Source organism: Urocampus carinirostris, chromosome 11 (genome assembly GCF_059441175.1).
Source record: "Urocampus carinirostris isolate Australia breed hairy pipefish chromosome 11, RoL_Ucar_1.0, whole genome shotgun sequence".
NCBI lineage: Eukaryota > Metazoa > Chordata > Actinopteri > Syngnathiformes > Syngnathidae > Urocampus > Urocampus carinirostris.
The window spans coordinates 24,756,998-24,769,871 of NC_142359.1; the positions used below are offsets into that span (position 1 = coordinate 24,756,998).

General features: G+C 38.8%; 1 protein-coding gene across 1 annotated transcript in view; it reads left to right on the top strand.

The window, feature by feature from the left end:
- The window catches only part of col4a5 (collagen, type IV, alpha 5 (Alport syndrome)), a 54,468-nt gene that overhangs the window by 20,020 nt on the left and 21,574 nt on the right, over window positions 1–12,874 (top strand). The window contains exons 2-13 of the mRNA XM_088346642.1: window positions 5,049–5,105; window positions 5,519–5,608; window positions 5,693–5,737; window positions 6,915–6,959; window positions 7,044–7,106; window positions 7,179–7,232; window positions 8,830–8,856; window positions 8,931–9,011; window positions 9,074–9,136; window positions 12,256–12,291; window positions 12,371–12,412; window positions 12,489–12,581. Coding sequence (XP_088202768.1) covers window positions 5,049–5,105; window positions 5,519–5,608; window positions 5,693–5,737; window positions 6,915–6,959; window positions 7,044–7,106; window positions 7,179–7,232; window positions 8,830–8,856; window positions 8,931–9,011; window positions 9,074–9,136; window positions 12,256–12,291; window positions 12,371–12,412; window positions 12,489–12,581 — 696 coding nt within the window. The remainder of the gene's footprint in view (window positions 1–5,048; window positions 5,106–5,518; window positions 5,609–5,692; window positions 5,738–6,914; window positions 6,960–7,043; window positions 7,107–7,178; window positions 7,233–8,829; window positions 8,857–8,930; window positions 9,012–9,073; window positions 9,137–12,255; window positions 12,292–12,370; window positions 12,413–12,488; window positions 12,582–12,874) is intronic.

Genomic DNA, 12,874 nt, shown 5'->3' on the forward strand with positions numbered 1-12,874 from the left:
TTGCAATTACACAAACGCACTGCGTCACATCGCAATATCTATTAGATTTTGGTTAATCGTGCAGCCCGATTACGTGATATTCGTCAGTGTTGTGCAGTGTTGCTGTGTGCATATGTTGAGTGTTGTTGCTGTTGTCAGGTCAGCTTTTGGTGTATATGTGCATATGCTACATGTACATTTTAGTGTAGTTACATAAAATGTACATGCATACAACAAAAGTTAACTTCAACACGAGCAACGGTGGAATTTTGGCACCAATCGAACCCCGTTGACCACGTTACATGTGCACCTGTACAACGGCAGATGTGTTGTTCAACAATGTCAAGCCGTGTCCATTACATGCAAAATCACGTGATATTGAATGAACTATGACTTTCAACATATGCCCACAAAAAGCCACTATGGGGTTCCATTTATGCCCAAATTTCTTATATAATGATGTTGCATTATTGCCAAAATTCTGACAAGTGAGGTTTGACGTCATCCATTAGTGATCCGTTTCGTTACTGTGTGCAAATGTTGCGTTTTGTTGTTCTTGTACATGTCACTTCACAGCAGCAGAATTTTGGCACTTATGGTGCAAGTGCACATACACAAGACCAGCTGGTATTGACACAAGCTAGAACATTTGACTGATGACTTCAAACAACACATTGGCAGTATTTTAGCCCTCATGGAACGTCATTTTGTACATTAACAGAATTTTGGCTATAATGGAACGACATTTTACTTGTGCACATGAACAACGGCAGCTGACAACAACGCTCATATGCACACGGCAAGTCGAAAGTGCAGATGACATTGGGCGCATAAATGGAACCCCATAGAAAATAATTGTGCCATTGCAATTATATTTTTGCCATTTTTTCATACCTTTTATCATATAGAGTTTCATTAGTGCTAAAATTCTGCAAATCTGTAGTTGGATTATGTCATGCGGCATTTGTTAGTATTGCGTGCTGCTGTATGCATATGTCAAATGTCATTGCTGGTGTTAACTTTTATTGTATTGTTTGTGTGCATATGCTATGCGTCGTCTTTCGTGTAGATGTCATTACAAATGTGCGCACGTAGAGCCTAAATTAACATGGACACAAGCAAGGACATTTTATATATGTACACAGCAACAAAATGTTTAAAAAATTGTCAAAGTACACATTGGCAGAATTCTGGCACTTGTGGTATGTCATTTTATATATAGATAGAAATTTGGCATGAAAAGAACCCCATATTGAATTGCTGTGTGTATGTCATTGCTCGTGTCGATGTATTCTGCCATTATATATGTGCACGTGTTATGTGTCGTTTGTGTCTATGTCAGGTACATTTACTAGACATACATCGAAAGTTAATATGGACACTAGCAAGGACACTTGACATATGCACAATGCAACAACACCTAACACTATCAGAAGCCGCATGAAGTCGTTAAACTACACATTGGCAGAATTTTGGCACTAATGGGACCCCATAGTATATTGGCACATATACAACGCCAGCTGACATCAACACAAGCGAAGACACTTGACATGTACACACAGCAAGTAATATCACATGCACAGATGACATTTCGTTATGCACATCCACGGAATTTTGGCACTAATTGAACGTCATTTGATATATAGACAGAATGTTGGCGCTAATGGCTTGTCATTTTATATATACACAGAATTTCGGCACTCGTGGAAGACCATAGTTAAGTGCTTAGGCAGCATTTGTTTATAGTTTATCTTAAACTTAACTACAGTCTTGATGTTTTGAGACATCCAGCTGGAAAGGAGAGTGTCTATGAGCATGGGATTTCTCTGTTTTCTCCCACAACAAAACGCTTTGTTTATCCTCCTTCAATTATGGGAGTCCGTTTTATTTACAGGCAACCATTTTGTTATAAATACACTAGATGTCTGTTTTTGATGTCATGGCCTTGCACCTGTGCTCTCATGAAGCAAATTTGCAGGACTCTCTTTTTTTGTTTAATTTCCCCTTTGCAAATTGTTTCAGATGAGCCACATTTTTTCATGTCTAAAATTAAGAAAAAATAATAGTGATATTCTGTTAAACTGGGGCAAAACTCAAAAGTTCCCATCCTTTCCCTTGCACCTGCTTGTCGTATAGGCGACACAATTGTGCCCTCGTGTGGCAAATATGGGTAGCATTTTTTTCTGTTTGTTTCACAGGCGTTTATTAATGCAATTAGTTATCCAAAATGCAACAAACAAGGAAGAATCAACGTTAACTTACATCTGTGATAATGGCTTCCATATTTCTAGCGTGCATTTTCATTCTATTTTAATCATTTGAAATTGATTATTTGAGTTTTCTCTATAATCAGCAATATAAAAACAGTAAAAGACTGGTTTGTAATACACCCATAAGTTTTTTTTCAGTTGCATTACAGATATTAAAGAACCTCATCTCAATGTCCTCATTATATGAGACAGACAGTATGTTTATGATTGCCAGCGCAATTAGTATGTGCTAAATGTGATAACAGAAAGGCACAAGCAAACACTTTTAATTAAAAGAAAAAGTAATTTAATCACCATAAAAATGACAAATGAATGCTTCTCTCATAGTAACCGAAGTTAGTTGTTTGCTGCTACACTTAAACCCCTGTTGTGTCAAATGTATTGTTTAATGCAAACGAAAACTAATGCCACAGAGCACAGCATAGCAGCAAGTTGTCAGACAAAAATGGCGGTGAACTTAGGTAGGGATTCCATTATGTCAAAGAAATACAATACCTATGATCGTTTATGGAAATTAGCATTGGTTTGATATTTCAGATATTTTTGCCTAATCTTCAAATCAATGATTCATTTCAATGAATGAAAGTTTTTAGTCCCACTAGGAGGTAGTAAATACTACACACTGTCGCTTTAAATGGAAAGAAACTGACTTTTTTAGAAGTAGCATCTGCTACATGCTAACTACAGGGGGAAAAAACATACACTATTGTATAGGACTTCCTCTGAAAATGACACTACAGGGAGTGCAGAATTATTAGGCAAGTTGTATTTTTGAGGATTAATTTTATTATTGAACAACAACCATGTTCTTAATGAACCCAAAAGTCTCATTAATATCAAAGCTGAATATTTTGGAAGTTGGAGTGGGGCTTTTTTAGTTTTAGCTATTTTAGGAGGATATCTGTGTGTGCAGGTGACTATTACTGTGCATAATTATTAGGCAACTTAAAAAAAAACAAATGTATACCCATTTCAATTATTTATTTTCATCAGGGAAACCAATATAACAGCTCAACATTCACAAATATACATTTCTGACATTCAAAAACAAAACAAAAACAAATCAGTGACCAATATAGCCACCTTTCTTTGCTAGGACACTCAAAAGCCTGCCATCCATGGATTCTGTCAGTGCTTTGATCTGTTCACGATCAACATTGCGTGCAGCAGCAACCACAGCCTCCCAGACACTGTTCAGAGAGGTGTACTGTTTTCCCTCCTTGTAAATCTCACATTTGATGAGGGACCACAGGTTCTCTATGGGGTTCAGATCAGGTGAACAAGGAGGCCATGTCATTAGTTTTTCTTCTTTTAGACCCTAGCTGTGGAGTACTTGGATGCGTGTGATGGAGCGTTGTCCTGCATGAAAATCATGTTTTTCTTGAAGGATGCGGACTTCTTCCTGTACCACTGCTTGAAGAAGGTGTCTTCCAGAAACTGGCAGTAGGACTGGGAGTTGAGCTTGAGTCCATCCTCAACCCGAAAAGGCCCCACAAGCTCATCTTTGATGATACCAGCCCATACCAGTACCCCACCTCCACCTTGCTGGCGTCTGAGGCGGACTGGAGCTCTCTGCCCTTTAACGATCCAGCCACGGGCCCATCCATCTGGCCCATCAAGACTCACTCTCATTTCATCAGTCCATAAAACCTTAGAAAAATCTAACTTGAGATTTTTCTTGGCCCAGTCTTGACGTTTCAGCTTGTGTGTCTTGTTCAGTGGTGGTCGTTTTTCAGCCTTTCTTACCTTGGCCATGTCTCTGAGTATTGCACACCTTGTGCTTTTGGGCACTCCAGTGATGTTGCAGCTCTGAAATATGGCAAAACTGGTGGCAAGTGGCATCTTGGCAGCTGTACGCTTGACTTTTCTCAGTTCACGGGCAGTTATTTTGCGCCTTGGTTTTTCTACACGCTTCTTGCGACCCTGTTGACTATTTTGAATGTAACGCTTGATTGTTCGATGATCACGCTTCAGAAGCTTGGCAATTTTAAGAGTGCTGCATCCCTCTGCAAGATATCTCACTATTTTTGACTTTTCAGAGCCTGTCAAGTCCCTCTTCTGACCCATTTTGCCAAAGGAAAGGAAGTTGCCTAATAATTATGCACACCTGATATAGGGTGTTGATGTCATTAGACCACACCCCTTCTCATTACAGAGATGCACATCACCTGATATGCTTAATTGGTAGTAGGCTTTCGAGCCTATACAGCTTGGAGTAAGACAACATGCATAAAGAGGATGATGTGGTCAAAATACTCATTTGCCTAATAATTCTGCACTCCCTGTATTGTGATCAAGTTGTTTCTTTTCTGTGATGCAATTAAAAATTACAAATGTCAAACATTCTGGAATACTTACAAGTAAAGTGTAAAATTGCACGCATTTTAATTTTAATACCTTGTTTTTGGACCATTAGGCGCACCACATAAGGTGCTCCCTCAAAATACTCCTATATAAGCCACATGAAATTAAAATACTTTAAGACTTAGGGCTGTATGAATAAACATAAAAAAGACGTAAGCTCACATTGTGAAATTGACTAGAAAGTCAAAAGCCATAATCAAGTACATTTAAAACACGAAGAGGCTTGTCATATTTCAGTGCATTTTAGAGGAATGTAATGACATTTTTGTGTGGTTTTCGCATTCCAAAAATAGAACTGTATCACAATATTGTTATTTTCAGAGACAGTCCTGCACTTTGTTTTTGAAATATTTAAACTCTCAACACAACTATATTTGTGTATGAAATAAATGGTGATATATATACTTATCAACTCCATTGTATTTTGTCCTTCAGGCTTGCCATGGATGTGTGGGGTCCAAATGTGACTGCAGTGGAGTCAAAGGAGCAAAAGTACGTACAGTGCATGACTGCTACTTAATAGGAGCAGTTAACCGATTAATTGGTAAAAATGTGTCAACAATTTATTTTGGGGAACCCGGAGAGCAGGGGATTATAAACAACTATTTTGTTTCTTTAAGGATTAGAATAGTTTTATTGTCATTGATAACAAGTTAGTGAACATGTTTTACGAGATTAGATGCGGTACTCAAGGATAAACATCTCTAAAAGACTTAAAAGAGAAAAAATATGATAGAAAAAAAAGAATTTCAGGATAGATGTTTACAAGGTAATGCTTGTAGACAAAGACAAATATTGCATCGGCATTAGAGGCAACATAATTCCAAGATAAAGGTCGAGGAATAAAATATATATCTTCATGTCTCTTTACATAGGCAATATATTTATCATATTTTTTCATGCAGGGTGAAAGAGGTTTCCCAGGTCTCACCGGGCAACCAGGAGTACCAGGTTTCCCGGGACCTGAAGGGCCAATCGGCCCCCGAGGAGAGAAAGTAAGTAGGGACCCTATACGCATTCATCATCACAAATGATCTGTATGTCGTCACTATAATTCTAATTGTGCTCTTGTCTTCCAGGGTAGTGATGGCCCGATGGGTTTTGCCGGCCCGAAAGGAATAAGAGTGAGTGTGTGTTCCTACCTGCATGGAAAACTGTAATCCATTGTTTTTCGTAGTCAATGGGTACCAGAATCCACAGCAAAATGCGAAAAAAATTGTGAAAAAGCCTAGACCCTTACTTTTACATGCGCTCCAGACACCCACTTGCAGCAGTAGTTGACAGGAGATGATGGATCACAGCTGCACGGGCGCTGTTCATTTTGGGCGGAAAGAATAGACATAAGAGCCATCACACTTGACACAAATTTCCTCTCTCTTGTCCCGGTCTCAGCAATAGTCAACTGGGATAATGTATCATGGCCACGACTGTACATTTCATTTTAGGTGGTCCAGATTAGCACACCTCCTCCCAAAAGTGCCTTCTGCTAGTCTTCGCTCGTAGCAATTTTGGATTTGTGATAATTGATTGCCGCGGTACAAGTTCAGTTCACTTTGTGGTCGACAGAATGACAGAAACGATCCAACCGGCTCGACAAAAATGCTTTCTGCCAGTCCCTGCTCCAAGCATTATGGCATTGGGAATAATAGATTGCGAAGGCATTAGTTCAGTTAATTTTTTGGTGGTCAAAAAAGCTAAAAAAAGAGCTGTTGGGACCCACAAAATGCACTCTGCCTATCCCTGCTTAGTGTAATGTGAGATTAGAGAGAAAAATTCACGGTCACATGAGTGCAATTCATTTTAGGAGGGAACAAAAGCTTAAAAAAAGAGCTTCCAGGCGCGATAAATGTGCTTTGCTAGTCCCCGGACAATGCAATATGGGATTGGGGGTAATGGATCGCGGCCGCACGACTGCAGTTAACTTTGGAAGGGAATAATGGCAAAAAAACAGCCTCCAGGCCTGACGAAATGTGCTCTGCCGGTCCACGCTCGCTCCAATGGAGCGTAGAAAATGCATGGACTACACAAGTGCAGTTCGTTTAAGCAGAGAACAACAGCAAAATAGAGCCGCCACACCCAAATAAATTGCGCTCGGTTGGTCCCTGCTCACTGCAATTTCAGGGATAATAGATGGCAGAATATTTTAAACCCACCGGGAAGTATCTAGGGAATATTGAATCGAATGTTTTAAAATAAAATGGGTCAAGTGGTTGTAGTTCCCGTTTTTTCCAGCAGATAGCGCTATTCCCAGAATAGACACACAGCTTTTATGTCCATGACTAATTTTTTCTTCTCTTTTAGGGACCTCCTGGATTGCCTGGATTCCCAGGGACACCAGGACTTCCTGTATGTTCTCATTTATTTCTAACAAGCTCGAATCACTTTCGATTTCATGTTTTTGTATTAATTCCTTTTCCTTTTTTTTTTCAGGGTCTTCCGGGCCAGGACGGCGCTCCAGGCCCGAGAGGAACGCCAGGTTGCAACGGGACCAAAGTATGTGGAGAAAGAAAGGATTAAAAAGTGTCATTGAGAATTTTTATAATGTCATTTATCGCTTTTCTCTAGGGTGAAATTGGCTTTCCAGGAACATCTGGAATCCCAGGACAACAAGGACTGCCGGTAAATACCAGGAATAAATTCAATGTCATACTAATCCGGAGTTAGCAGAAGAATCTTCCGTAGTTCATAACTCATTACTAAACACGTACTTTCTATAAAAACGATAAAAATGGATTGTAATACAGCAATGTTCATTTTTGTATTTAACTTTTTACATAAATATTTATATATTCAGACCAAATTCTAAATTGCTAATTTGTTGTTTGCAGTTTGTTTAAGGGATTTTTTTCAAAATATATTTTAGATTTTATAGTACCGTTTCCACAGAAACTTTAATATTTAATGGAACCGTTTTATTGAATTATACATTTGTGTATTCACGTAATTTTAAATCATTTTCTATTTTTTTAAAGAAACATTTTATTTTTATCCATCTTATTGTTTATTTTTTCAAATACATAAAATAATGGATAGAGATAGAAAATAATGATGGTCTGTGCAGCAGGGCTATACAAATGACTTGAATTGACTTGTCTATTACACACGTTGAACCTCAAAACTCTTAAATGATTTTAGGGAGAAAACAAACTTCCCAATCTTAAAATTCTCTATCCAATCTGAAATATTATTTTCAATATTTGGGAACTCTGGTACCATTGTCAGCTCTTTACAGAGGATAAAGAATAAGTGTAAGTAGTAGTGACTTGTTTTATGTTTATGCTTTTACTCTTTGTTTCATTTTTTTCATTAAAAAGGCAAGCAAAATTATAAGAATTTTCTTTAGGTTACTACGTCAATTTTTAGAGAATGACGCATTTCTGTAGTACTGGTATTTTTGTGGTATTATTGTAGTATATTTTCCGTTCAAAAGAAATAGAAAAGAAAAATAATATATTAGTTCCCGCTTTTCAAGCACACAATTCTATATTTTTTTGTCATAATTTTGTTGTATTGTTGTAGTAGATACATGGAGAAACAACTGGGACAAAAAAGAAATACATTTTTTTCATTTGTAGTATTTTATGTACTTATTTTTCTGTTGTAGGATTGTTGTAGTATTACCATAATAGTTTTTTATAGTATTTCTATAGTGGTATTTCTGTATTATAGTATTACTGTAGTAGTATCTTTGTAGTACTCCTATAGAAATTTTCTCTTTTCAAAATATAAGAAAAAAATAGGTCTCAGTTTTCGAGCACAAATATTATATTTTGTTTTGCAGCATTTTTTGTAGTAGGCACTCAAACAGAAAAAAAACTATTTAAAACAATTTAAAATAATAATAGTACTTTATTTACTATTATATATTGTAACTATACTTGGACCATTTTCATTCAGGGGTCGGATTAAAAGGCCGACCGGTCTGCATGTTACCCGCGGGCCGTAGTTTGTCAAGGCCAGCTGTAAATGATGCTATTGGGTCACATATAAATAGTTCAATACATTTTCAATGTATGATCAAATGAAGAGTGTCATCTAGTGGAATCAAACAATACTGCTGTTTTTGTAAGTGATCGGTGATAAAAATGACCCCCTTAAATAAAACTAGGGGGGAAAAATCCTAAATATCCTCTATCCATTCTAAAATACCCTTTTCAATTTTTGGCGGTTCACCTAATCTACATGAATGCAAACATTTTCTCATCTTCTTTAATAGGGTCCTCCCGGTCTTCCTGGACAAAAGGTGAGTACTTTTGACTGCTTCCATGAGTGGACTCTTCTGCAAAAAGAAAAACTTGAAAACCGTACCCGATGCAGGGTGACCCCGGGGATGTGATCGCCACAAATCGGTTCGGGGAGAAAGGAGCTGTAGGATTTCCTGGCCTGCCGGGAGTTCCCGTGAGTCTCCTTTACACACATCGTTTAAATAGAATCATGACTCACGCCAGTGTCATCACCAGGGACCTACTGGCCCTCCAGGGTACCAAGGTCCAGCTGGACCCCCAGGACCAAGAGGCTTTGAGGTAAATGTATTAACCTTCATAAATATATATATACTACCACACACATACATACATACATACATACATACATACATACAAAATGTATGTATAGTCATGATTTGATGCAACCCGCCCTCTTAGTATAAAAGTTGGTGTCAGCCATTTTAACAGTGGACCTGTGCCATATACCGTATTTTCCGCACTATAAGGCGCACCGGGTTATAGGGCGCACCCCCAAAAAATAGTTTTTGGTCCTATATCTTCCGTACATAAGGCGCATCGGATTATAAGGCGCTACAATGGGAACGTCGACAAAACAGTCAGATAGTTCAGTCAAACTTATTACCCCCTTAACATTCCGAAAGCTTGCAAAGACGCAAATACGTGTCGTAGACACGTGCGGATGCGGTGTCCGAACGATGTCACTCAAATGCATCGTTCCAAATATTGTTCGGAAGGTTAAAGTCTTGGGATTCAAGAAATACCAACCATTCCTTAGTTTCTATTTTCTTTTTCGCTCGCAACTTTACTGTGCATATGACAATAAACACTTGGAATTGAGTTTAATTTAAAAAAAAAACCATCACAGAAACATCTACATCACTCTGAAACAAGATACTGGGAAAATATATAGCCGGAGTAGCTCACCGAAGTTGTTGCGTTCAATAATAACGTGCAACGATGGTCCTCTTATATCCGTAAATGTAGTAAATCCAGGAGAGTAAAATATTTACAAATACAGAATGGTAAAACATGTTTCCTCTATGCCGTAGATGACCAAACTTGCTATTCACATTCATCTTTTTCGGCCAATTGCATGCTTTGTTTTGCCCCTTTAGCCTAAGCGAGCCTGTAAATGATAAAAAGGATCCGCCCCCTTTACCTCCGAATAACTTAAGCCAATACTGATCGATTCAAATGATGATTGACACATCTTTTTCGGCCAATTGCAGGCTTTGTTTTGCCCCTTTAGCCTATGCGGGCCTGTAAATGATAAAAAGGATCCGCCCCCTTTACCTCCGAATAAGTTTAGCCAATAGTGATCGATTCAAATGATGATTGACACATCTTTTTCGGCCAATTGCAGGCTTTGTTTTGCCCCTTTAGCCTATGCGGGCCTGTAAATGATAAAAAGGATCCGCCCCCTTTACCTCCGAATAAGTTTAGCCAATAGTGATCGATTCAAATGATGATTGACACATCTTTTTCGGCCAATTGCAGGCTTTAATTTGCCCCTTTAGCCTAAGCAAGCCTGTAAATGATAAAAAGGATCCGCCCCTTTACCTCCGAATAACTTTAGCCAATAGTGATCGATTCAAATGATGATTGACACATCTTTTTCGGCCAATTGCAGGCTTTGTTTTGCCCCTTTAGCCTATGCGGGCCTGTAAATGATAAAAAGGATCCGCCCCCTTTACCTCTGAATAAGTTCAGCCAATAGTGATCGATTCAAATGATGATTGACACATTGGTTAGCCAATGAAACGCCGGTATATAAATCCCAGCACACACCGCAGACTACTTCGCGTTCGGGGGGAAATCTAGTCGGCGGCTGCTTGCATTAGTTGCAAGAATTTGCGACTTAATATTGATCCATATATAAGGCGCACTGTATTATAAGGCGCATGGGCAGCTTTTGAAAAAAAATAAGACTTTTAGGTGCGCCTTATAGTGCGGAAAATACGGTATTTTGATAAAAACTTCATTGGAATGGATCAACTCCAGCGCTTGTTTTACACGTCTCACAACCCTGAATGTGTATTACATAGTGACCCCTAGTGGTACATATTTCTTTAAATTCGCTTAAATGTGGGGTGTGTTGTTTGAGTCGTCCCTATAATTTTGAAAATACAATATTTGCTCTATTAAGTATGAGTTAACAAGGCCCAACTTAGTTAAAAGAGCCTTAATAATTTGTTCCCACTGCGCCTATCTACTTTCATCTCACATTTAGCAACGCTGTTCCGGATCGGCAACACATTAGGTAGGAGGAAAGAGGTGGGAAAGAGGGAGGGGGGGGTTGTTGGAGATGGATTTTTTGTTTTGTTTTTTTTTAATGACTTTATGCTCATCATCGTAGTGTTTTAATAGGTTAGCAGGAAAATGGAAAAAGTAAGAAAAGGCCTTTTTCAAACGCAGATACCAAATCCCCAAAAAATGAAAAAGAAAAGTTAATTCGAAGGCATCTAGGTAATGGATCTACTTGATCAACGAGCTGCTATCTAAACCAGGAGATTATGGCAGAGAGTAACACATTTTCAAATTCCGGACAGCACCTTTAAATAAAACAAGATTCAAATAATAAGCAAAAACAGATATACGATCTCTAATATTTTTAATACTTATTGCTTGAGATAGTTGTAATCTGATTACATAATTTAAGGAAGCGTTCTACAATGGAATATAAAACAACGATTTTGCAAAGGTAGCTTGTCCTGGTGGTGGTTCTAACACGCAAGGGCCACTTTGCACACAGAACTTAGCTCTAGATGCAATAGTCACCGAGTCCCATGAATCAGGTTTCCGGCGCCTGTCACATTTGAACCTTTTTTCTGGCTGTTTCCTTCTCTAGCCACTCATGTTAGCCACTTGGCCGCAGGCTATGGTTTACCACTAGTCACCATTGCTGCTCTGTGTAAATAAAACTTCAGTGTCACTCACCTCTCACAGCTTAGCCCTGCATTGTTGCCGAGTCCCATTGTTCAAGCATCTTTGAATTCCCAGTTTTCTCCTCTAGCCACTGACTTGGCTGCATTCTATTGCTGTTCCATGTAAATAAAGCTTGCCTTTTACAGCTGGTCATTTGTTGACCTGTTTAAGCTTCTCCCACTGGCTGCTCATGTTAGCCACTTAAACTAGCTCTCAACAACTTTAGCTAGTCACTTTTCTCCCTCTCTGGCTTAATCCAGCTAGTTTGGTCTTTTGTTTTTGTTGGCAGGGATTCACACCAGCTTCTATATCCCATCACTTTCATCGTTCCTCGCTCAGGAAAATAAATAATGGGGCATCAAAATGTTCTAAGTGGTACAGTTTTGGGCTCCTGTAGTTTGTCTTCTTCAGATGTACATGCTCCAGCTATCTAGAGGTGAAAAATTACACTGTCACTTCAAGATAAGCTAATTCCTTTTGTTGCTCTGCAGGGTCGACCAGGTCCTCCTGGTCTTCCTGGACCAAAGGTGAGATTTTGTTGTTGATTTTATTTCTATCATGTGAAAAGGTCATACTAACACCTATTTTCATTTATTGCTAAAATAGGGAAACATGGGACTGAACTTCCAGGGACCCAAAGGAGAGAAGGTACACCTCCATCGCAAAATCTCGATAATGCTTCTTTCCTTCAGCTCAGTTTCACAAAATCCGCTCTTAATCACAGGGTGACCCTGGTTTACCTGGACCTGCTGGGCCACCAGGGCAAGTGGGGGAGCAGAAGAGACCGACTGAGACGGAGATTCAGAGAGGAGACAAGGTGAGTTCACCTGGCGGGATAGAGATTCATTATTGTGCAGCAATGGCATTTTTTAAGTCCCTTAAGCAAATCTAGGGAACCCTGGTCTTCTTTTGACACATCTGCAGCTCAACATAAAGCTCTGTAGATGTCTGATATCAATCTTAGTCATCACATATGCTCTGTTTTGTAGGGAAACGTAAAACAGGCAGTATTCAAAGACTTAAGTTGCTAGCACAATGTTCTTCTTAATCAGGAATTGTCAGATTCTGGGGGCTCTATGCCCTTCTTTGCACATTGAACAAAGAAAACTG